The sequence below is a fragment of the Lutra lutra genome, chromosome 3, assembly GCF_902655055.1.
Source record: "Lutra lutra chromosome 3, mLutLut1.2, whole genome shotgun sequence".
NCBI lineage: Eukaryota > Metazoa > Chordata > Mammalia > Carnivora > Mustelidae > Lutra > Lutra lutra.
Window position 1 is genome coordinate 192,261,904 of NC_062280.1, and position 25,837 is coordinate 192,287,740.

The 25,837-nt window shown below is 46.5% G+C and overlaps 1 protein-coding gene and 1 long non-coding RNA gene across 8 annotated transcripts in view; one reads left to right on the top strand and one right to left on the bottom strand.

Moving 5' to 3' along the window:
• Positions 1–1,917: 1,917 nt before the first annotated feature.
• METTL21C (methyltransferase 21C, AARS1 lysine) lies at positions 1,918–12,746 on the bottom strand. 2 transcript variants are annotated; one of them, XM_047720350.1, is made up of 6 exons: positions 12,696–12,746; positions 12,067–12,138; positions 10,477–10,620; positions 7,291–7,442; positions 4,422–4,539; positions 1,918–3,450 (listed from the first exon to the last, which is right to left on the bottom strand). In XM_047720350.1, exons 2-6 carry the CDS (start codon positions 12,068–12,070, stop codon positions 3,056–3,058), a joined length of 813 nt encoding a protein of 270 aa, XP_047576306.1. In that variant the 5' UTR covers positions 12,071–12,138; positions 12,696–12,746; the 3' UTR covers positions 1,918–3,055. The 2 variants fall into 2 exon arrangements, with proteins under 2 accessions (XP_047576306.1, XP_047576305.1); XM_047720349.1 differs by lacking the exons at positions 12,067–12,138; positions 12,696–12,746 and adding an exon at positions 10,831–10,858.
• LOC125094802 (uncharacterized) overlaps positions 7,469–25,837 on the top strand; it is a 40,661-nt gene continuing 22,292 nt past the window's right edge. For 3 of the 6 annotated variants that reach the window (XR_007125699.1, XR_007125701.1, XR_007125702.1), the window contains exons 1-4: positions 7,469–9,393; positions 11,196–12,427; positions 12,974–13,259; positions 15,159–15,242. This is a non-coding gene — a long non-coding RNA (uncharacterized LOC125094802). The remainder of the gene's footprint in view (positions 9,394–11,195; positions 12,428–12,973; positions 13,260–15,158; positions 15,243–25,837) is intronic. The other 3 variants (XR_007125700.1, XR_007125704.1, XR_007125703.1) reach the window with 3 other exon arrangements.

Genomic DNA, 25,837 nt, shown 5'->3' on the forward strand with positions numbered 1-25,837 from the left:
TCAAGATGGTACAGAGCGTGTGCTCGGCGCAGGTCTCTGGCGCCTTTCCCATGACAGCTCCCCAGTTGTCATCAGCAGGAGCTTTGCCATCATGGGATTTGTCACCCCTCCCTCGGATAACTTGTCTTCGCCCTGGAAGAGCACAGCCTGGTCCGCTCCTTTCCACTTAGTCCCTCTCCTCCTTCCCCACTCCGGCGATCGGATGTCTGGGTTGCCAATCTGTGTCTCTGCTCTTTCGTCCTGGCTCAGGCCCTGACGTGTCCCATCACTAGACCTTCATGGGTCTCATCCAGAAAATTCAGGCAGTATATTCAGTGTGTCTGTTCCAACCCCAAATTGACTGAATCTGAATTAACTTGAGCCTTCCTCTGCAGTGTTCCGTTCTCTGCTCTCAGTGGCCCCGCATTAAAAGGTATGTTTTTGTCTTTCTCTGTAGGATCTAAGAGAAGCCTGCAGAGATGGAAAGGAGGGATCCTTTTCATTCCCCCAATCATCAAAAACACTCTTGAACAGAGACTTCCTTAAGGAATAAGAAAGTAAGAATAAGGTCTGAACTTTATTAGTCTGAACATGGTTAACAAGAGGGAAAAAACTGCATTAGTCCTAACTGAAGCAGGAGGCTGGGAAGGAAGGGGGAGGTGGAAGTCCTGCTCTCCGATGAAGCACCCGGGGTGTCTCAGCCACAGTAACGGCCTTCCCGGAGTCCAAGGGCGGGCGGCAGGTGGGGCGAGGGGCAGAGACAGTCTACGGCGCTGCGCACTGCCTGGCAGCAGGCCAGCTGCACCCTCCCCCGAAGGTCTCTTGTCCGTGTTGCTTAGAACCCCTGCTTTTGTGAGAGGATTCCAAAAACTCAATAAGCAAGTGTCTAATTTATTGAAGCCATGTCTTCTCAAGGGTCGAACACGAATAATTACAGTTCTAGGATCAAGGACAGATGTCCAAGACTGCCTGCATTTCCAGTCATCACATGAAAGTTCTAGAATCTAGAATCGGATTATGCCAAGTCCTATCCAAAATGTGAGTAGACTATAAAGCAGCTGGAAATATCTTCTATCATTTTCATCTTATTTGTGATTCTAAAAGGTACTAACCTACATGCCTCCATGATCTACCAAGCTACCTCAAAACCACAGGGAAAAGCAAGAGGGAGGGAGAAGCTGCAGGTTGAAAGAGACTCCAGACACATGCCGGCCAACCAGTGAGCCCAACGTGGACCTCACCTGGGGCCCGATTCTGACAAACTCTAAAACTAATGTCATGGCATTTAAGAGACAAATGGGAATTGGAACCCTGGCTTTTAAAAAATATTAATATGTAATACTAAATTACTTAGTATAAAATTTCATATTACATAAAACATTTTTAGGGTGATTATTATGGTTATGTGTCATATATATATATATATATATATATATATATATATATATGAGCCAAATCTACAGAAGAAAGTATATCTATTATTTCCTTCAAATTAACACAGATTTGGAGAAGTAGGTGGAGGTATAGATAAAATAAGATTTGCCAGGAGTTTAAAATCCATGGCGGGGGTGGGGGGTGGTTCATGATTTTTTCCTCTACTTACTTCAGCAGCATTATTGAACTGTAGTTGCTGCACAATAAACTGCACATGTTTTAAGGGTACGATTCATCTACCTTCAATATATGTAAACTTTCCTATAAAAGTTTGAAGACAAAGAGTCTGCATGATTGTAATCAATCTGGCTTTTCTAAAAGGGCAGACCTGTGTCCATTTAGAACATAATGAGATAAGCATATGATCATCATATCCTTCTGTCCCGGAAATGTGAAAGAAATCCACTTATAAGTCTAAGAAGAGACTTAAGGGTCAGGCCTTGTGCTCTAATGATTCACTGAGCTTTATATATTGACATTGGACAACCTTGCTAAACTCTTGAGTTCCAGTAATGCCACTGTAGCTTATCCACAGTCCCAGGGGTCAGCAAACCAGAGCCCCCACCATGTAATCCAATCCATAGCCAGTTTTTGCAGGGTCCACAAGCTAAGAGTAGGTCTTGAATTTTTGTAATGGGCTGTAAATAGGAATATAATACACATACTGTGTAGAAACAGTATGTGGCCTGAAGATATGGATTAGCTGGCCCTTTACACAAAAGGTTTGCTGACCCTGGCTTACATTCAACAGTCTTATCATCCACAAATAGTGTCCCTTTTCTTGCATTCTAAATGTGCACAATTTATTCCTTTGCTTTCCCACATTGGCTAAAGCTTCAAGTATAATGCTGAGAAATGGTGGTAGCTGAATTATTTATTGTTTTCCCCTATGAGAGAAGAAGCTTTTAACATTTTATAATCATGATGCTTTAGATTTTTTGTAGCCTTCCTTTATCAGAACAAAAAAAAAAATTCCATTCTTTCCTACTTTTCTAGAAATTTTAATCATAAATCTGTGGGAGAAAAACAGACAATCCAGAAATCTAACTTGAAATGATCCCAACAATTCATTGGCATGGAAGCAGGGTATTTGTAGAGTGGATTCTCCCAGGAGGTTCTGAAGACAACATCCTTGACAATTTCCATATTCCAGTACCTTTCCTGTATTTTTCACTTTTAGTCCATGTTACTGTTTTCTGTCACTCAGTAGCCTCTCCTTTTGCTACAGCTAAAATCTGTGTGAGTAGATTCTTCAAACTTAAGACTGAAGAACGCTTTCAAGCTTACTTTCAAAAAGCATGTGACCAACGTATAGTACTGACAGATTCGCAGTAGAAAGAACAAGGGCAAAATCCACTTGTTTATGAATTTATTCACCTAAAGTCTGCTAAACAATTGAGACTTTTTGGAAGCCAACACAGCTACTTTTAAGTTTTCATATTACTCTTTGTAGATGTTTAGATTAACCAGATAATCCTAAGCAGGTTATTTTAGAAAGCTGCCATGCTACGAAATGTTTGTTCTTGGCATACGTCGTCGTTACGCACTACCTTCCCCATCTCAAAAAAGTCCTTTTTTAACAGTATGATTTCTAACACTGCTCAAAAGACACACTGATGTTTTGAAAGGCACTCTGTTTAATCTAATCCCATTTTAATATTCCTTTGAAAATTTTGACTGATGACTCTGGAAATTCAGCCAAGAGTGTTGTGTCAAAAACTTGCTTGAATTTATCTAGGAATTCGTAATCGGTGCTGAACCTGAATTTGTTTGCCCAAAGCAATACTGTCCCTGGCTGACAAAGGTACGCCATGGTGGCGAGCAGCTTGTCCAGGAAGTAGTGGTGGTAGACCACGTCCGAGGCCAGAACATAGTCGTAGTAAAACGTGGACCTGGGGAAGTGCTGCTCCAGGCTCTCTCCCCAGACCAGCTCTCTCACTTCTGGCAGGTGCGCTGCGCGCTTTGACGTGTTCTTCAGAAGATTGTATTGCAGGTTTCCAAGGACATCAGGCAAATCTGTTGCTGTGACCTGAGCTCCTAAGAGATAGAAAAATTTTATTTATTACCTGGAAACGTGCAGGCAGCATAGTAGACACAGACGCTCAGGGAGTCACAAGATACGGGACTGGGCTTCTCAGCTTTGTCCGAATTGACATGTGGGCTGGGCATCCTTGACCCAATCCTGCTGGATAACTTCCCGTGGGAGCTCTGCCCTGTGAGCTGTCCGATGTTGGACAGTGTCCCAAGTCTTTCCCCCATGACTCCACCCCCAGCTCGTGGCGGTCACAAATATCTCTAGATGTGGCCAAATGTCCTTTATGGGGCAAAATCACCTTTGGTTGAGAACCACTGAAATCGAATAATGTTATCATTTTTTAAGAAACAGTTGAGTGGAGTTGGGAGATTTCGGGATAATTAGCTGCTTAATAATTCATCATGTTTTTCTTTGTAAAACTCTTTATCCGAAGATTGGATCTGTTTTGTAGGACTGCCTGTCTCCAGCCTAGGTTTGTTCATTGTTAGGCATTTTAAAGCTAGTGACAGGAGTTCACAAAGCAGACCAGCCCATTTCTAGACTGGCTATGCTAGAAGTGCTGTGATAGTGTAGGCACAAGTGCCTCATCTGTACCCACCTCTTGCTCACAACCTGTATCTGGTGTGTAAATCTGCCTTTACCTCGGATTAACTCACTTATTTTTCTTCAAAATGTTAGTTATAATATTCGCGACGAAAACCAGGAGACAGCATAACGTAGCTGTTTACAACAGGAGAGTCACAGCTCCAGAATTTCAGCTTCCTCGGTCCCTGCTGGGCCAGGCAGGTCTCCTAGCCGCTCTCTCACGTGTGATTATCTTATTTTTGGGCCAACAGTACTAATTCCTAGCTCATGACACTTTGGGCAATTCCATGAGTGAAATCATGGCCAAGCACCCGCGTCGCAGCAGGCCAGACGGAAAGCTGTCAAAGCCAGCGTGTTCTGAAACAAAGTCAGGAGTAAAGAGACAAACCTAAAATACTGGCCACAGTGGAGACGAGGCCTGGTCCAGCACCAATCTCGAGAATCTTCGCATCTCGGAGATTCAGTTCCTCTGTATGTTCCTCCAAATACTGGCACAAAGCCGTAGCCTAAAACAAAATATTTGCAGTTGTCACCTGAGCATTGGAACACTGGAAAACAGTGGCGACCTGAGCCCCGCTTCCCTACTCCAAGCGGAATACTACAAGAGATGTTAATAGTAGTTGCCGTTTATTGAGGGGCTCATGAGAACTTATGCCCTCAGTGCCCGATGCGGACCTCTGGCATAGGAAAGGCGTGATCCGCAGCAGAGGAACTGGAGACACAGACTCGCTAACTCGCCTCTAGCTGAAGGCCCTGGGTTGGGGTCCAGGAAGAGGAAGGTGCCTTCGGCTCTTCCAAGTCCAGGAAGGAGGCCTGAGAGCAGCAGCCTCTTGCTCTGGTTTGGTCTCACCGGCTTCCAGAACACAGCTGCTTCCAGAACACAGCTCTACATCCTAACCACTTCCGTCCCGACTTCTTCCTCGAAGTTCAAGTGGGTTAAAATTTTGTCTGCTACCCTGGACAACTGGACAGTTTATTCCTTTAGGCGGTCATAGATCAATATGGCCTATCAATACAGGGCTGTGAGGGGTGCGCACACTTTGGGGCAGTGGGATGCAGCGGGGGCGGGGGGTGGTTCCAGAAGGCGTTTCTACAGCCCCCGCCCCGGGCGATGGCCGACCTGCGGGTCCGTGGACCGCATTTCGCGGAGCAGCAAGATGCTAAAAGGGCTGTGCCCGAGTTAAGATAACTTTGTAGACAGAAGCGCAGACGTTCCTTTCCTTCTCCCTTCATTCTCTTCTGCCTCCGCCTTCTCCCGACCTTCCTCCGGAGAGACGGCGACCGTGGATTTGCGCTGACTCGTGGGGCGCTCACGTTCGTGCCGCGGGTCTCACAGCGCTGCGGGGAGGGATGCAGGAGGGTTCGGCAGGAGGACATGAATCCTGAGAGGACAAAGCCAGCCGGACTCTGGTCTGTGTGCGCTCCGGCCTCTCGTCTTCTTGTGGCTGCTCTGAACTTGTGGGGACACCACGTTTTGGGGGGGCTGGGCTGGGGCCGCAGGAACCCCAGCCCCCGGGTGCTGCCTCTCACCCCCGTGTGCTCGCAGTGAAGAGCCACAGGCTCAGAGACCGTGCAGTCGCGTCTCCTCTCCGGGGGGCTGAGGCTGGGCTGGGGAAGGGCCAGTAGCCGATGCTCAGACAGGTGAGGGGTGTCAAGGAGGCACACGCTGCAGGCGGGGGAGTGGGCGGCGAGGGGTGTCCTGGGCGCTGAAGGATGAGGGGCTGCGCCTGGAGGGTGGGGATGGGGGGACAGGCGAAACAGCCACACATTGCCAAGAGCTCAGGCGCTGGGAAAGGAGCTTCTGGAGGAAGAAAAAGGATAGTGATCTGTGATGACAGGGGTTTCCATATGAGGAAGAGTGTCACCTAGAGCCACCAAGAAGATGTGCTTTGAGGGGTTTTCCAAACTTGCATCAGTGTGTGCCTGGTGAGCCACCTGGAGACAAAACTTTTCTCAGGAACCAGGGCCCTGCCAACACCCCCACCTTCCCAGTCCTGGGAGCAGACGTGGGAGAACGATCTCCTTCTCAGACAGCTGCCCTCGGAGTCCCACGAGGAAGGGTGTCTTCCCACTTTGTGTAAACCCCTCCTTCGCAGCTGTCGGGAAATTGAGGTGCCAGGGTTTGGTGCATGAAACCCTGAGAGGCCAGGGTTTGGTGCATGAAAGATAGAGGCCTTAGTGAGAATAAAACCGTCCCAGGGACAAATATTTTTTCATTCCTGATCTGGCACCCTGCTGAGGTCGTCGATTCGCCAAATCTATTACAACAGGAAGCTGGGAGCAGTTTGGTGGTTTTCAAACTTATTACTACGCCAAAGAGGATTTCCCTGCGAAGGAAATCATACTTACTGGCAAAGGGGGAAATGCTGGGAGCTGGAGCCCTTTGTCTGCCCCTCCCCCTCACCCACCCTCCTTGTCCCCCATCACCTGCCACTGGCACCCAGGCCGCCCGCCCCCCAGAGCTCCATGGCACGTCTGCCCCCCACTACCACCCCGGGAGTGGCAGCACTTCCGAGTTCCCCATCTGTATTTGAACCCCAACCCCCTGCCATCCCCCACCAGCGACAGAGCAGCTTGGATCCTAAGCTTCTCAAAGAACAACCCAGCGGGCATCGGAGGGCTGCTGTCCCAAACCGGGTGGCACAGCTCTCCCAAATGAGTCAACTTTTCTGAGCCCCTACCTCCCCGTGGGCAGATGCAGTGTGTGTTAGTAATCCCAGGTGGTGGGCGTGATGCACAGCGTCCGCGAGTGCTCACACCCCGCACCGTCCCCGTAGGGAAACAAAGGTCAGGGAGGCCAGCAGGCGGCCGAAACTAGCAGATTGGCTCCCGATACAGAGCTTCTCCCCATTTCCATGCCCCCCCTCGCAGGGCTGCTGCAGAGGGGAGAGGGGGGTGACTTCCTACCTGCTTCCCTGGGGACACCCCAGTGGGGGAGGGAAGCCAGCACATGGCTCTGATTGTATTTTTTTTTCCTCAAAATTCATATGAATTTTTCATCTTCCTGATATAGTCAAGCTGATCTTAATGTAAAAGAAATAATGTTTCAGGAAACATGGCCCAGAAGGGATGATGGCTTCTGGGAGAGATGCTGGGGTTTTGTGAAGCCAAGTGAACCCCCAACCCCCGGGCCAACAAGTTACCCTCCCGTGCAGAAGCCCAAAGTGAGAGCACTCAGCAGCCTGTCCGTGGCAGCCCCGCCTTGTGGAACTGTCGCCCCAGGAGCCCCAACATCCCAAAGGTAATGGCTGTCTCACCCCTGGCCACACCACGGCTCCGTAGCTCTCTATGGATTCTTGGATGACGATCTCTGTGCCTGCAAACACGTAGTGCTCCTGCGTGTAGCTGGCGTAATCGGTGGGAACAAACTTCTGGAGGCTACGAAGAGATGGTTCTATCTTGTTAGAATCTGGGGGGGGCGGTGGGGGGAGAAAGTAAAACAGTTTCTGTGATTTGTTGATCCAGATCAAGCACACACGGGGCACAACTGGTAAGATGGGGAGGGGAACGGGTTTTCCCACAGAGATGGGGTGACGCCAGCAGTGACCATGGCTGCAAACTAGCACAAAACGGAGTGACACAGGACGACAGGGACACGAAGTCTAGGTGTGATGTTTCCTCGAGATGGTGAGACACCAGGGCATGCTCTGGGTCCGATGGGCTGCGTGGCAGAGGCCAGAGAGGTGCGGCTCCATCCCCAGCCCTCTGTTCTGCCGCCGGAGAAAAGCAGCTTGCCAGCAGAAGGGCAAGAATGAGCCGTCTGGCCGAGGCCCTGGGCAAACACAGACTTGACTATTTTTAGGTCTTGAAGCGAAGTAACATTCCCACACGCTGGCTGGAGAGTGTTCCTTAAACCCTTCCTCCAACTGCTCCTCAAAAGGCGCAGGTCACGCAAAGACGAGCCAGCTCCGCGGTCCCGGGGGGAGGCGGTCAGATGAGCCCGGCCTATTAAGTTACAATTGCTTTAAATACCCTTTAACTCATGAGCAGCTCTCAAATAGCACATAAAATGGGTGGAAAAGAGCACCTGATGGCGGCTGACGTCACGGAAGCGCAGACTGTGCCGGTTTTGCGGAGTCCGCGTGTGAAACTGCCAGGGGTGGGCGCGCGGGCACAAGCACACCAGGGCCGTCCGCAGAAGAGAAGCCCCGGGTCGTGCGGTGGGAAGGAGTGGGCAGGGAGGAGCTGGAGGGAAACCCGCAGGAAACCTGCCTTTGCTCCCTGAGACCCGCCGGGGACCTCTTTAGCCGCAGGTGGAGGGCGGGCTCCGGCACACAGCCACAAGGAGTGGTCGGTTCACCTTGGAGCTGCTCTAATCAGAAATGTCCCCGGAGGCGTTAGAGGAGGAGGTCGGCGGGGGCACAAATCTGGGGTGGGGGTGGAGGGTGTTTGCTGAAGCCTAACGGGGGCAGGCGGTTTCGGGGGTTGCTGATTAGCAACCGCGCAACAGCCATCCTGTGCTGCGGGTCTGCCCGCCCGCACCGGTTCGCAGAAGAGCAGACATCGGAGTCCACTCCTAGAAACGGTTCCAGCAATCTGACCACGTCCAGTTACCGAAACACAGGGCTTGTGTTTCGTCTTCGCGTGCATTTTCATTGGGTTTTTCTAGAAGTGAATTTTTGTTGTATTTTACCCAAAAAGTGTCCTTGTGTAGCAAAGTGAGAAACGGTCTTTGAGCTCAGCGACAGGGTTGTCAAGAAGCGTGACAGATGTCCACAGCTCTCCAGGGGCAGCTGCCGCCTCCCCCACCCCCCACCGGTGTAATGTAGTGTGAGATCTACCCGCGGGGGAGAATTCTGGGCCCCGACCTAAAAGGTGAGCTTCCAGAGACCTGGGACTTCACTGACCGTGCAGGAACCTGCTCATAAACAGTGAGCAAGTCACACGGGAGACATTGTGCTGGTACGGGCTGTGGGGAGGCTGGAGGGGCGGGAGGGAAACTTCTGGCCCTCACCCACCTCTTATTAGGGGGAGCTCCTAACATCTAGTACCACCAACTCATTCTCTGTGAGTGACCAAAGAGGCCCTAGCCTGTCCCCTCGAGCTGAGAGGCTGACTGACCCGTTGGAGAGACGGTCAGAAGGCAGAGGAATAGACAGCGGCCGGGAAATGTCCCACCACCAGCTCGGGGCGAGGGGAAGAAACACTGATTTGTAGGGTTGATGATCACCACGGTGGGAGTGCTCCCATTCCAATTGCCCACGGACGTTCCCGGGAAACGACAGAGGCTGCCCACCGAGACGGGTGCTCCCCCCCGCCCCCCGCTCTCCACCGGGCAGGGCAGCAGGCGCCAGGAAGCAGAAGAGCATACGCTCCATGAAGACAACCTCAAAACGCAGTCAAGTACGTCATGATGAGTTGTGAGTATTCATCGCCTTGGTTTTTAAACATGCCTTTGCGTTTTATACCATCTACTTAGTGGTAAGTTTCCATAACTTACATTTCAACAATGGCCGTGTTTAACAACGACCCTCAAAAAAGTCCCTGAAATTCAGGGGCTGGTGCAGGCTGGTCGGGGCAAGGAATTGGGACAGGGCTGCTCCCTTTTCCTCTGAGGTTTCATCACTGGGGTAGGTGACTGGCAGCAGCCAGACTAGCCGGGACCCGTGCCAGCCCCTCCAGACTTCCCTCCCCCACCGTGGCTCCGGCGGGTCCTTCTTCCCTTCCACAGCACACCAGCTGGGGACCTGTTTTTCTCTCAAGATGGTAGAAGAAGTCAATGGGCTGATCTGGAATGGCTCGTCATTTTACAGGCAAAGGAGCTGATCTGTTTTCCCAACCCACATTATAAAGAAACGTGGGCACATAAATATTCCCCCAAAGGCCCTTCATGTTTGATAAAGATAAAGAAATGTATGCTTATTACACACAATGTTTTCATTTATCGATGTTAGTCTGAGAGTTTTAGAGAGATCAGATTTTAGAGATAGAATTGCCTTTTATGTAAACTAATTTAGTAAAAATAGATAGCATCCTGTCTTAGTGAGTTGGAATATAATTTTACCGTGTCAAATGATGATAAATGTTTGAAATGCCATACACTGGCTTTTCCGACATTATTTGTTAGGTTTATTATTTATTACTACCGCGCCCCTGTCCAGAAATGCAACCCACATACAGCACAGCTGCCAGCAGAACATGTCGGTGAAAAACGACATGAATCAAGATTTTGTTTCTTTTTAAAAGTTCTTGTGACAAAAATATAACCATTTGAGATTTATACACAGGACAAGACAAATTTAGGTAAGCAAATAATGAAAAAATAGGAATTACTTTTAATGCTCTGCTCACGCTTGCCTTAAAAGGAACTTTCCCACTAAGCTTCACTAATAGGAACAATCTAGAATTAAAAGGAGATGGGAAACCTTGTCACTGAAGTTAACTGGTAAATGCCATGGCCAGGAAAACAAGTGACAAGGTGTCATGGTGAGGACGGAGGTTACCTCCTGGGGGTCTGCCGGTACCATCCTCCTGGAGAGCCCCCTCTGCCGCTGGCTCTAAGCCCCCATCTGGGGTGCCCGGTGCTTCCTGCAGGCGTCTGGGCTGCTGCTGCCCCGAGTGCAGACACACGTCCATAACCGCAGCCGCTGCAGAGCAGAGAACCGGAAAGGCTGGCTGAGCCTCTCAGAGGCTCTAAAAGGTGCAGCTTATCGCCTTAGCATCTGCTGAGCTGAAAAGAATCCCTGCTTTTCAGCTTAGTTCCCCTCCCCCGCCCAGTTAGCAAAGCAGCTACCCAAGGAGCTGCCATCCAAGTTTTGCAGAGCAAAGGAGAGGGGGACCATTAAACAACATCGCACCTGTTCTGGGCATCAAGCATTGCCAGGGGACAGGCACGATGTGGCTGGAGTCTAAAATGTCTAATAGCTTTTGGAAATGAATCTTAATGAAGAGACTCTGGTCCAGGAACACATCCTACCATTCGGGGGGACACCATGTGGATGGAGGGATTAATGATCTCGTGGATGAGAAGGCAGGATTTGGACCAAACACAGGGCTGCTCCCTTCTCATCTGAGGCTTTATTGCAAGATCATAGAAAGTGCTGGGGGCTGAGCCAGGAGCCTGACCTGGCTCCCTACTGGGGCGATTGGCAGCTCACTTAATTCCTTTGCGCCATTTCCTCATCAGCAAAAAGGGATAATATTGTATCTGTCCACTTTCCAGGGCCACAGTGGGAAGCAGGAGAGTGAAAGTGAGGAAAACCACCTGATGTAGAAAAGGAGACCTGGCTGTGGGGATCACTGATCGGTACCAAAATAGTAACACATGACATCACCACAGGGCGGGTACCGTTGCCAAACCCTGTTCTGCCGTAAGTGCATCGATTCATCTAGTCCCAGCAATTGCTCCTATGAAATGGAGCCTATTAGTATGCCTCTTCTCAGATGCGAGCAACCCAGGCACAGAGAGCTCGAAAAGCAGCCCAAGACACTGGTGGGGCCAAACTCAGAAGGTCCAGCTGCAGAACCTACATTCTCACCCGGCCGGCAGGTGCACCCTGGGTGGGCTTGAGCAGCCGTGGGTTCCCTTGCCTACTTTCCTCTGAAATGACTCAAAATGCTTAGCCACCGCAGTGATGTTTCCTAGTTTTCTGTTTGTTTACAAAATGTGAATGATTTTCCACCCCTGTGTTTACCATCCTCAGTCTCCACACCCCAGAGTTGCCCCATCCCCATCTCTCCAGCCAAGCGGGGAGAGCAACCAGACACGCCGGCCATTCCGTCGCTGCCCAGCTGACCAAAAGCCATTCGGGCACTGGCTTACTCCAGTGGCGAACAGACAAAATGCAAGAAGGCACAGCCCCCGAAGCAAATGTCACTCCACTGCACACCTGGACAGGTCGCGTGTCCCTCACGTTAATTCTCAACAGGACTGCAAACAACTGAGATCGCTGCGAAAGCAATTTAACCTTTTCATGGGCTCTAGAACTGAATGATCAAATACTTGCCCCCTTGCTCCAACTCACCACACCAGCCAGAGTGCCCCGTGCGGGTCTGTGCTTCCCGCGCAAGTCCTCTCTCTGGCAGATCCTTACCCATCCCTTCCTTCCGAGCATCCTCCAACTCCAGGAAGTTAACTGCTCCCCGGAAAGATGGCAGCCTGGTTGCTGATGAGTAAGCAGTGACTTCAGGAAGGAAGCCTCCACTTAGCTCGGCCATGTGCGTTCCTCGTCGAGGATGTAGATCGTGGGGATACCTACCTCCTGCGGCGGTTGCGGGAGCGAGGGGAGGTAAGCCATGCAAAGCATCTCAAGTACAGCAGCGACCGTTCTGTCCGAAGCCAGGAGGGCAGTCATGCAAGCCACACGCCTCCCGCACCAGGGGACTCTGGGCGTTACATTTCAGACATTTCCTCATTTTGCCTGCAAGCCAAGGAGAATTATTTTCCAACACCAGGTGCGCTTTTCCTTATGAAAGCAAACGATTCCCTCCCCCATCATCATAGCTGTCGTGCGAAAGTGTGCCTTGAAAGGCAATCTAGAAAACAGTGACACGTGTGCCTTGACAGGCAATCTAGAAAACAGTGACCGTGCCCTCTGCCTGGAGCCGTTAGTCTGATGTAGCATGTGCCATATGGCACGTGTTAGTATTTGATAAAGCTTCAGGAAGTTTTTCAAAGGTTAGTCCCCTCGAAATCCTTCCAAACTGTTAGTTTACACGTTACCTTACGTAGCAGAAGAGAGGGTGAGATTTCTGTGCACCCTTGAATCCCCAATGTTTTATATAGATCCGCACCTGAAAGGATTAACATTTTATGAACAAAAGCCAGCCAGTGCAAGCCCAAGTTATTTAGGGTAGCATGACCCACCAGGACTCAGGCATGTTACTTTGCTGGAATATCTGTTCTCTCTCCCTCTCTCAATGCTCAATGTTCTCTCTCTCTCTCTTTCCTACATACTCACACGCAATCCTTGCAACGTGGAATGGAATCACCCTCAAAAGATCCAGAAAATGCCTCCAGCAGAACAGAGGCTCTCCTCTACGGTGTCCAGTTGCCGTGATGGAGTTGAAAATGTAGACACATTTCACTTTAAAAAGACGTGGGGGTGGGGAGGGTTGGGGTTTCGCACAGACACGCAGACTTCCTCTGTGCTCATCAGCCGGACTGCTGTGGCCAAAGGGAGGAGTCGTGCCTGCCGTGGACGGTCCTGGACCCTGCCCCGAGCAGCCGGAAGGAACACAGGACTCTACCTGATAAGACAGGACACCTAACTAGAAGGCACGTGAGGTAAAGGCTTCAGCTTGCATGAGGAATGTTTAGCTGGCGCAACAATGAATAGGAAACCCAAAAAACTCTTCCAAGAAAAAAGGAAGCCATTGCAATTTCTTTCATTGAGGAAAAGGGCAGTTTAAAAAGGAGGAAAATCGTGTGCTCATTTGGGAAGCCTGGAAACCCTTAAAATAGAATATAGGGCATGTTAATTAAAACCTTAGCAGATGGGAATTAAACAATCACTCGTGTTTGTGGGGGACTGAGAGAATAGTGACTGAGCTTGAGTGGATATAAGAGCCTATTTTTATGTTTTTACTCCAGCCTGGTACTCTCTTCGCTGCTGTCATTTTTTTTTCTTTATGTGCCTTTCTTTGAAGTTAGGATCTTCATCTGAATGTGCTGTGATCCCATCTCCATTAGGTTTGCTCTCCCATTCCCTTAAATGAGGGGAGGTGACACAGAGTCTCGCTCAAATCTGTCATAAGGATGCTGTCGTCCTCCCCAAGTGGCCCAGCCCTCTGATGTGTCACTTGGGTAACTGGTTTCCACCAGGGGTCAGCACCGCTATGTAAACACCCCTAGATATAAGAAGTAGCAAAAAGGTGGTCATCATTACAACTGTATAAATAACTTCTGAAAACTGATTGGAATGTACATGAATGTGTCCCTAAATACTGGCTACGTCAGAATTACCTGGAAGCTTTAGAACACATAGACTCCGGGCTTCTGGAAATTCTGGCTCAAAGGTTGGGAGAGAGCCTAGAGGTTTGAGCTCCAAGTCCAACAGCCGTCCCCCATGTGTTTTCAACGCCTGGCACATGGCTGGTGCCAATCTATAGGGCAGGGGACACATGACTGACTCACATAGTTGAAATGTCAGCCCCTGACGAGGGATTAGGCTTTGGGCATGGCTCTGAAGGACACATGGATGAAGTAAGTGCCTGGGAAGGACATTTGTTCTCAACAGGAAAGAACTTTTTAACAAACAGAACAATGGAACAATTGATCTCAGGGAGCCAGCATAACGGAAAATGGGCCAGACCTGGAGTTAGAAGACACCAGATTGGACCAAAGGTTTATACAGGGTCAATAAACAGGCCAGGTGCGGTCTGTCCGCCTTTCTTCAAAGGTGTAGACCTCTGGTCTGTCACAGCATTTTTCCAACTGAACCTAACTCAGCCAGTGGTCCTCACCATGGAGGAATCCATCCCTCCTCCCAGGGACCCTGGGCGGTTTGGAGGTCTTGTTGTTTGTCATAGCGAGGGCAGAGAGCAATTGTTGTTTAGTGCATAGAGGCCGGGGTGGGTTTGGGGGGGCTACCAAACACTCTGCGTTACCCAAGACAACCCTTCACAGCAAAGAGCAATCCTGCCCAAAATGTCACCCAGGCTGAGCCTGGAAACCCTTGTATTGTGCAGGATAGGAGTTGCAAGGTGAATTCTCAGGACTCCTTTTTTTTTTTTTTTTTTTGTAAGGAAACTACCCACAGTGTGGGGCTCAACTCATGACCTTGAGATCAAGAGTCACATGCTCTACCGCCTGAGCCTGCCAGGGGCCACAGGGTCCATTCTAATTTCCATCCTACACACACCGTCTACGAGCTGGGTGATCACTGCCTCCTTGGCCTCAGTGTCCTCGCCTGTAAAATGCAGTAGATTAGTGTTTCCAGACTGTCCTATAGATAGAGCCAACATGACACCCTCTGGCTCCATCAGGTTCCTCCTGGGAGCAGACCCAGAGTCAAGGATTTGAGAAAGGATTTGGGGGATGCAGGGAGGGAATCATCAGGGAAAGGTGGGCAGCCGGCAAAAGGTGTTCTGCCCAGCCAGCTGCTGCCGGCCAAGGCAACTTGCGCCTGTGGGGCAAGGCTGGGAGATGCGGCAAAATACACAGCTCAGAATTATCCCATCCCAGGTTCAAAGGGCTCCCAGAGGATTCCAGCACTACAGCACGGAGGCAAAAACCAGCAGCTGGAGGATGGAGACGCGTCCGAGAGAGGTGAGATGCCCAACGGCTTCGAGATCCAGGGGAGAAAGTTCTGAGTGGTCTAACTTGATCATGAGCTTGCCCTCTAGGTAGGGCTGGAGCACGTGAGAAATATCCCACCAAAACATGAGGAGTAGGGATGGGAACTGAAGGAGTGCTGGCACTACAACCAGCAAGCGTACTGGATGGCTTTCTTCCCATCCTGGCCACCCTGTGTGTACATTCTTATTTCCACCAACACAATTTCAAAATGGACGCCCATCCTCTCTAGGATGGAGGGTGGCCTAAGTCCTACTGGCTATTGCCTCTGGAGGGAACGGAGCTACTCCTCTCTAATTTGGAAGCACCAGATGAGGTTCATGCCTCTCCCTCAGTGGGCATGTGCTCCCAGGTGACCGCGGACAAGAACCCGATTGGCTGTTTCATCACTGCTCACCGTGCTCTGCTGCTCCCCGGGACTGGGAAGGGGAGGCTCACTGCTTTTCATATGACTGTCACCAAAACTCTACAAAGGAAAGATTGCTCGTTGGGCAAATAGAAGTTGTGTCCACTGTACTTACTTACAGGGGAGACTGTGTGAGGACGCCCTTCCAGGGGGCTGGGGAGTCACTGCAGAACTAGATGTTTTCTAAACACCCTGGTAACCGACACTCAGGGATGCCTGGGATTTCCAGTGTGTTTGGTCAGAGTGAAACCCAATTCCTTAATTTATGGTCCCTCAACTCTCTGCTAACACAGTGGCTCCAGGTTCATAATTCCTTTCTGTCAAATGATTTTTTTTAAAAGATTTTATTTATTTATTTGACAGAGAATGCAAGTAGGCAGAGAGGCAGGCAGAGAAAGAGAGAGAGAGAAGCAGGCTCTGCACTGAGCAGAGAGCCCGATGCGGGGCTCGATCCCAGGACCCTGGGATCATGACCTGAGCCGAAGGCAGAGGCTTTAACCCACTGAGCCACCCAGGCGCCCCTCTGTCAAATGATTTTAAGCTGCTTCAACACCCCTCATGGGCCAGACACCGGGGGCCGCTCCTGAGATGCCAGGGGAGAGCGTCCACCAGTGCTGCCTTGGGGGGATGAAAGGACTTAGAGCCCCCAGAAGCACAGGTGCACACACACGGACAGCCTGCCCATGTGGTGGGATAGAATGCAACTCTTCTCGTCGGGGTTTGGTTGGGCTGTGAACACGATGGCTTCCCCTCATGCTAAAGAAAGACCACCATCAGAAATTATACAGTCGGTGTTCAGAAACCATTCAAGCACCACTTAAGTTTTGCCAGGCCTGTGGACATAGAAGAATTCCCTTCCTTTTCCTTTTAAATACCTTCTCCATAATGATAAACGTTACCAGGGAGGGAGGAGAACACGAGTGAAAGTATCCAACCTGTTTGGAAAGGACAAGTGAAGTTGTAATCATTTCATCTTAAAAATAGCGCATGGCTGCTCCCCACACCAGCCACATGGAAAGACGCAGCAGTCCACAAATCATCTGCCTTATAGAGCGGCTCTCGCTGGATGCCTGGGAACAGCTTCCAGGGCCTTACCTACATTTTGGAGAGCAGGTGAACTTAGTTGTTTGTTGCTATTTTTAATTTTTTCCCAAGCCAGTTCTCAAAACAGATTTCACCCTCAAAGAAGCATCTTTCCCTGCAGCCATGTGTAACTCATGATTGGTAATGGCCAGGGGTCATGTCGTCAACACAGCCAGGAACGCCTTGGAGCTGAGTAATAAGCCTGTGATATTAATTATAGGGAGGAATGTCACACTTGGGAAATGGGCTTAGATAACGGATTCTGACATTGGAACGTCTAGGAATTTGGGGTTAGTTGGTGAATAACATTCCTCCTAATTTAAAATTTAATAAATAACGGCTTAGGGAGCCAAATGAATCTATCTGCATAGAAAACCTGTCTCACAGTGATTGAACTTGGAGAGTGAGGGCGAGAAACAGTCCCTCGGTTCCAGGGTTCCAGTCAGGCCCACCAAGCACCAGTGACCGTGACCGAGAGGAGCCTGACAGCTGCCCTCCCCCAGAGGCTGGCGCCTCCAACGCCAGCTGTCCCTTCCACATGGCCATCAGCTGCTTGGAAATGGCACTTTTTAGAGGGACTTAGTGGTAACGAATCATGCTCCGATTTTAGCAACAGCAGTTGACTGGCATTCAGGAAAGTAATAATGTTTCTCCAACAGATTTCTATTAGGAAAGAATGTTTACCTGGTGGCCCTATTCTGGGATGGGGCACAAGGGGGAATTCCTTTCATTCTTTCCCCCCATTCCAGGGCGGGCTGATCTGAGAAATGCATGTTTTCATCTGCAGCTGTGGTATCATGGATGGGGGAAAACATGTGGAGGTATCTTGGTCTCAGTCCGGGTGGAGAGCAGCAGAGAGGGCAGGGCAGCTCCATGGGAAACCTGCCCTCCTGGGCTCCAGTTGGGGGATCGCAGGGAAGCCACATCTCTAGGCTCTGTTGACTTGGTCTGTCGGTGGGGGCGTGAGAACACCTCTACCATGCCCCAGGTTCTCTTAAAGGTCTTAAAGGCAGAGCACATGAAACGCTTTTGGACATTACAGGGACTGTGTCGACGTTATCATTAGTTCATTTGAGAAGAATTTGGACTCTAGGATATGTGTGCATCCATAAAGTTACAGAAGAAAATAGAAGTTCACTCCATCCATGTTTGCTGACAAAGCTGATACAGATGTTCCTTCCCACTCTGAACACATAAGGTACTGGGTAAAGTGTTTTCAAATATGCTTTTAAAATACATGTGCAGCACAGGAGAGGATACTTGCAAATGTCTTATTAGATAAAGAGCTAGTATCCAAAATCTCTAAAGAACTTATCCAGCTCAACACCCAAGGAACAAATAATCCAATCAAGAAATGGACAGACATTTCTGCAAAGAAGACATCCAGATGACACATGAAAAAGTGCTCCACATCACTCGGCATCAGGGAAATACAAATCAAAACCACAACAAGATACCACCTCACACCAGTCAGAATGGCTAAAATTAACAGGTCAGGAATGGAGAGATGTTGGCGAGGATGTAGAGAAAGGGGAACCTCTTACACTGCCAGTGGGAATGCCAGCTGGTGCAGCCACTCTGGAAGATGGTGTGGAGGTTCTTCAAAAAGCTGAAAATAGAGCTACACTATGCCCCAGCAATTGCACTACTGGGTATTTACCCCAAAGATACAAATGTAGTGATCTGAAGGGGTGTCTGCACCCCAGTGTTTATAGCAGCAATGTCTACAATAGCCAGACTATAGAAAGGTGTCCTAGATGTCCATCAACAGCTGAATGGATAAAGAAGATGTGGTATGTATACACAATGGAATATGACTCAGCCATAAAAAAAAATTAACTTGGGGCGCCTGGGTGGCTCAGTGGGTTAAGCCGCTGCCTTCGGCTCGGGTCGTGTTCTCAGAGTCCTGGGATCGAGCCCCGCATCGGGCTCTCTGCTCAGCAGGGAGCCTGCTTCCTCCTCTCTCTCTGCCTGCCTCTCTGCCTGCTTGTGATCTCTCTCTGTCAAATAAATAAATAAAATCTTAAAAAAAAAAAATTAACTCTTGCCATTTGCAACAACAAAGATAGAACTAGAGGGTATAAGGTGAAGCAAAATAAGTCAATCAGAGAGACAATTATATAATTGTCTTATATAATTATATATAATTACAATTATAATTATATAATCTCACTCATATCTGGAATTTAAGAAACAAAACAGAGGATCATAGGGGAAGAGAGGAAAAAATAAAACAAGACAAAATCAGAGAGGGAGACAAACCATCGGAGACTCTAAAGTACAGGAAATAAACTTAGGGTTGCTGGAGGGGAGGGATGTGGGGAAATACGGTAAGAGGGGTGGGGCGATGGACATTAAGGAGGGCACGTGATGTAATGAGCACTGGGTATTATATAGGACTGATGAATCACTGACCTCTACCTCTGAAACTAATAATACATTATGTGTTAACTGAGTTTATATTAAAAAAGAAATTTAAAAAATAAATTGACATTAGAAAATGCTTATCTAGTCTGGAAAGGAGGGAAGGCCCTCCTCTCTACCATAAAAGAGAGAATTAGAGCCGCATTAGTGAGTGAATGAGTTCATGTCACCACAAGCCTGGGGTGAATTAGATTTGGGTTGGGGTTCTGGAATCCAAAGTCTCTGCGATTTTGGTGCACTTGGGGGACAAAAGATATGTCCTTGGGTTGACAGAACATGAGATCTGGGGCCAAAGTAAATTCAGGTTTGGGAAGTCTGAAATTTATATAAACCTGCAAGGAGTATCCTCTTTAAAGAAAAACATAAAATTGCAAGTGCAGAATTGGATACAAAAGTAATATTTATGTAAGATGAGAAATAATCAAAAATAAAATTTTGAGAGATACAAAATTTTATTTTAAAAATAATGTTAATAACATATTACCAATAATTATTATAGCTGTATCACATGATTATTATAACAATGATTATATAATAGTATTTTAAATGTTATATCAATTAACTTTCTGCAATGCTTTACAAATATTATTTCCTAAAATACTGGCTCCCTACTTTTTGATTACTTTATATGGAAACAACATATTATCCTATTTCTGTAGGAAAGATAAACCATAAATGAAGGTTTTTTCTATTGTCATGGTTAATTTAAATTTATTATAACTAGTGATACTTTTGATAAAGTTTCTTTATCTTTACAACCCATAATTGGTAACGTGTATAGAAATGCAACTTATTTCTGTGCATTGATTTTATATCCTGTCACTTTACTGAATTCCTTTATGAGTTCTAGCAGTTTTGGGATGGAGTCTTTTGGGTTTTCCACATAAAGTATCAGATCATATGCAAAGAGTGTTTGACTTCTTCTTTGCCAATTCGGATGCCTTTTATTTATTTTGTTGTCTGATTGCTGAGGCTAGGACTTCTAGTACTATGTTGAATAGTAGTGGTGATAGTGGACATCCCTGCTGTGTTCCTGACCTTTGGGGAAAAGCTCTCAGTTTTTCACATTGAGAATGATATTCACTGTGGGTTTTTAATAGGTGGCTTTTATGATTTTGAGGTATGTACCCTCTATTCCCTACACTGTGAAGAGTTTTAATCAAAAAAGGATGCTATATTTTGTAAAATGCTTTTTCTGCAACTGAGAGTATCATATGGTTCTTGTCCTTTCTTTTATTAATGTAGTGTGTCACATTGATTGATTTGTGGATGTTTAACCAACCTTGCAGTCCAGTAATAATTCCCACTTGTCATGATGAATAATCCTTTTAATTATTGTACTGTTGGATTCTATTGGCTAGTATTTTGGAGAGAATTTTTGCATTCATGTTCATCAGAGATATTGGTGTATAATTCAGCTTTTTTTTTTTTAAGATTTTTTACTTATTTATTTGTCAGAGAGAGAGAGAGAGAGCACAGGCAGACAGAGTGGCAGGCGGAGGCAGAGGGAGAAGCAGGCTCCTTGCTCGGCGGGACTCGATCCCAGGATGCTGGGATCATGACCTGAGCCGAAGGCAGCTGCTTAACCAACTGAGCCACTCAGGCATCCCTATAATTCACCTTTTGATGGGGTCGTTGTCTGGTTTTGGAATCAAGAGAATGTCGGGCTCATAAAATGAGTTTGGAAGTTTTCCTTCCATTTTTATTTTTGGAACAGTTTCAGAAGAATAGGTATTAATTCTTTAAATGTTTGGTAGAATTCTGCTGAGAGGTCATCTGGCCCTCGGTTCTTGTTTGTTGGGAGATTTTTGATTACTGTTTAAATTTAATTGCTGGTTATGGGTCTATTCAGGTTTTTTGTTTCTTCCTGGTTCAGTTTTGGTAGTCTATACATCTTTAGGAATGCATCCATTTCTTCCAGATTGTCTAATTTGTTGGCATATAGTTGCTCATAATATATTCTTATAATTGTTTGTATTTCTTTGATGTTGGTTGTGATCTCTCCTCTTTCATTCATGATTTTATTTATTTGGGTCCTTTCTCTTTTCTTTTTGGTAAGTCTGGCCAAGGTTTTATCAGTCTTGCTAGTTCTTTCAAAGAACCAACTTCTAGTTTCGTTGATCTAGATCTAGATTCTAGATCTGTTCTACTGTTCTACTGTTCTTTTGGTTTCTATTTCTTGATTTCTGCTCTAATCTAATTATTTCCCTTCTCCTACTGGGTTTAGGCTTTACTTGTTGTTCTTTCTCCAGCTCCTTTAGGTATAGGGTTAGGTTGTGTATTTGAGACCTTTCTTGTTTCTTGAGAAAGTTTTGTATTGCTATATACTTCCCTCTTAGGACTGCCTTTGCTGCATCCCAAAGATTTTGGACAGTTGTGTTTTCATTTTCATTAGTTTCCATGAATTATATAAAATCTTCAATTTCCTGGTTGACCCATTCATTCTTTAGTAGGATGTTCTTTAACCTCCATGTATTTGAGTTCTTTCCAACTTTCTTCTTTTGACTGAGTTCCAGTTTCAAAGTGCTGTGAACTGAATGTATGCAGGAAGTGATCCCAATCCTTTGGTACCAGTTGAGACCTGATTTGTGACCTAGGATATGATCTATTCTGGAGAATGTTCCATGTGCATTAGAGAAGAGTGTGTATTCTGTTGCTTTGGGATGGAATGTTCTGAATATATCTGTGAAGTCCATCTGGTCCAAATGTGGCATTTAAAGCCCTTATTTCCTTGTTGATCTTTTGCTTAGATGATCTGTCCATTTCAATGAAGGGGATGTTAAAGTCCCCTACTATCATTGTATTATTGTCAATGTATTTCTTTGATTTTGTTATAAATTGGCTTATATAATTGGCTGGTCCCATGTTAGGGCCATAGATACTTACTATTGTTAGATCTTGTTGATTAGACCCTGTAAGTATGATATAATGTCCTTCCTTGTCTCTTATTGCAGTCCTTGGTTTAGAATCTAATTTGTCTGATATAAGGATTGCCACCCCACTTTCTTTTGATGGCCATTAGCATGATAAATGGTTTTCCACACCCTCACTTTAAATCCAGAGGCGTCTTTGGGTCTAAAGTGAGTCTCTTGCAGACAGCGTATCAATCGGTCTTGCTTTTTTTAATCCCATATTATTCCCTGTGTCTTTTGATTGGGGGATTTAGCCCTTTTACGTTTAGCCCATTTACATTCAGGGTAACTATTGAAAGATATGAATTCAGTACTATTGTATTGCCTGTAAGGTGACTGTTACTGTATATTGTCTCTGTTCCTTTCTGGTCTGTGTTATTTTTAGGCTCTCTCTTTGCTTAAAGGACCCCTTTCCATATTTCTTGTAGGGCTGGTTTGGGTGATCACAAGTTCTTTTAGTTTCTGTTTGTCCTGGAAGCTTTTTATTTCTCCTTCTGTTTTCAGTGACAGCCTAGCTGGATACAGTATTCTTGGCTGCATGTTTTTCTCATTTAGTACTTTGAATATATCATGTCAGTCCTTTCTGGTCTGCCAGGTCTCTGTAGATAGGTCTGCTGCCAATCTGTTTCTACCATTTTAGGTTACATACCTCTTGTCCTGAGCTGCTTTCAGGATTTTCTTTGTCTCTGAGATTTGTATGTTTTACTATTAGATGACAGGGTGTTGACCTATTTTTATTGATTTTGACAGGGGTCTTCTGTACCTCCTGGATTTTGGTGCTTGTTTCCTTCCCCAATAAGGGGAGTTCTCTTCTATAATTTGCTCCAATGTACTTCTGCCCCTATCTTTCTTTCTTCCTTTTCTGGGATCCCAATTATTCTAATATTGTTTCACTTTATGCTAAGATTTATCTCTCAAATTCTCCCCCTCATGATCCAGTAGTTGTTTATCTCTTTCTCAGCTTGCCTATTCTCCATCATTTGGTCTTCTATATCACTAACTCTCTCTTCTTTCTCATTTATCCTGCAGTTAGAGCCTCCATTTTTTATTATACCTCATTAATAACCTTTTATATTTCAACTTGGTTAGATTTTACTTCTCCAGGAAAGTATTCTCTAGTGTCTTCTATGCTTTTTTTCAAGCCCAGCTATTATCTTTATAATCATTATTCTGAACTCTAGTTTTGACATTCTATTAATGTCCATATTGATTAGGTCCCTGGCAGTCAGTACTGGCTCTTGTTCTTTTTTTTTTTCAGGTGAGTTTTTCTGTTTTGTTATTTGTCCAGGGAGGAATAGATGAATGAGAGAACAAAATGCTGAAAGGGTAATAATGACTCCTGACAAATACATTAAACAGATCAGAAGAGAGCTGAAACCAGGGGGAAAGAAAAAGGGAAAAAAAAAAAGAATATGATCAGGCTGGTGAATAAAACAGATACAGTAGACTTTGGGTATATTTTGGTCTGTTAGAAGGAACTGCCTCCCAAAATTTTGAAGAAAGAAAAACATATATACAAAAATAAGGTTAAATACAATGAAGAGATGGAATGTAACTTAAAAATGAAAAATTTTTAAAGGTTTTAAAAAAGGAATTGATAAGATAAGATGTTGGTTAAAATAGGAAAGAAGAAAAATTCAAAGAAAAAAATAAAATTAAAAAAAATTAACTTTGAAAGACTAAACAATCATGGGGGAAAAGCTATGAATTCCATGTGCTATATTCCCCTAGCACAGGAGTTTTGCAGTTTTCATTGATCAGTAAACTTGGCCTGGGCTGGATGTTCTTGTTGATCTTCTGGAGGAGGGGTCTGTTGCAGTGATTCTTAAGTGTCTTTGCTCGAGGCGGAATTGCACCACCCTTGCCAGGGGCCAGGCTAAGTAATCTGCTAGGGTTTGCTCTTGGTAGCTTTTGTTCCCTGAACACTTTCCAAACAGCTTTAGAGGATGGGAATGAAAATGGTGTCTTCCCAATTTCTGGCCCCAGAGGAGCTGAGAGCTCGGGGGCTCCCCTCCTCTGTAAGCCCTCAGAGAAAAGCAGTCAATCATTCCTGCTCCCTGGTCTCCAGCTGCACTCTGTGCTCTCCTGGCCTGTGATCGATTGTTTCTGTCTCTGGCGCCTGGCACTTTTTGGAGTCTCCAAACCCAACAGATTCCTGTGGTGTGCTCCTATGCTGCTCTTCCTGGTGGAGGAATGGGCGGGAGGGTCTTCCCAGATCTGCTGCTTGAGGGGGTCCCTGCTCAAAGAGCAGTGGCCCAACTGTGCCTCAGTTCATGATTTATGGCAAACCCAAGCTGAAAGCCCACTCCTCAGCTCCGTGTCTGCATCCTGCTTCCCTGCTCCAATACCTAGGAACTCTGCCACACTGTGGCACCCCCAGTCTTTCTGTAACCCCTGAGGGTCCTGAGACCACACTGTCCCACCATAGATTCCATCCCCTGCTTAGCCTCTGGAGCAACGTCCCTCCATGGAGCCAACTTCTAAAAGTTCTGTTTTTGTGCTCTGCTGCTATTCTGCTTGCTGGGAGCCACCAGACCAAGGCTTCCTCCCCCGGTGGTCTATCTTCCCATATATTGCCTCCTATTCACTTCTCTGCATGTCTACCTTCCAGAAAGTGGTCACTTTTCTATTCATAGAATTGTTGCTTATCTTTGCGTCCATCTCCTGTTGCGTTTGTAGGTATTCAGAATGATTTGATAACTATCTAGCTGAATTCCTGGGAACAGAGGAAATTTAGATCTTCTACTCCTCTGCCATCTTGGACCCACCCCCCCCCACCCAGAAGCCACTCTCTTTTTAATTGGTGCCATGAAAGGAAAAAATGTGTGTGTGCTTGTGTGTGCATGTATGTACCTGCATGTCAGTGTGTGTGCCTTTTCAAGAGACTGCTCATGCCGCCTGATGTGTACAGCTGCTTTCAGTTTTCAAAATCTATTCATAAACATCTCAGTTAATGCTGAGAACAATTTTGTGAGATCTACAGAAAAGGCATCAGCATTGATACTAGGGGAAATAAGAGGAGGAAATTTTCAGTTATCTCTGTGAGGGCAGCAGGATGCTTACAGGACAGTAATCTTTATTAGAGTAAAAAGGAAAATAATTAGCCAAATAAAAACAAATTCCAAACATGAAGGAAATAACTAATAAGCTGGAGTTCACTAGAATTAAAAATTCTACCCTGCAAAAGACAAATATATGTCAAGAAATATGACAGATGATAGACTGAAGTAAATATTTGGAAAAGACATATCTGATAAAGGACTGTTATCCAAAATATTCAAAAAACTCTTAACACTCAAAACAACAAAAAACCCAACTTGATTAAAAATGAGCCAAAGAGCTTAAACAGTCACCTCACCAAAGAAGATATATAGATGGCAAATAAGCATATGACAAGATGCTCCACACCAGATGTCATCAGGCAAATGATCACTAGAACCACTATACATGAGATATCACCACACATCAATGAGAATGGCCAAAATCCACATGCTGGACAGACTGTGGAACAACAGGAATCCTGGGAATGCAAAATGGTCCAGCCACTTTGGAAGACAGTGTGGTGTTTCTTACAAAACATATTCTTACCATGCTATCCATCTGTTAGTTCTCCTTTGTATTTACCCAAAGGTGTTGAACACGTGTCCACACAAAACCTGCAGATACATATAGAAATTTTACTCATAAACTCATTATTGCCTAAACCTGGAAGCAACCTAGATGTCCTTCCATAGATGAATGGA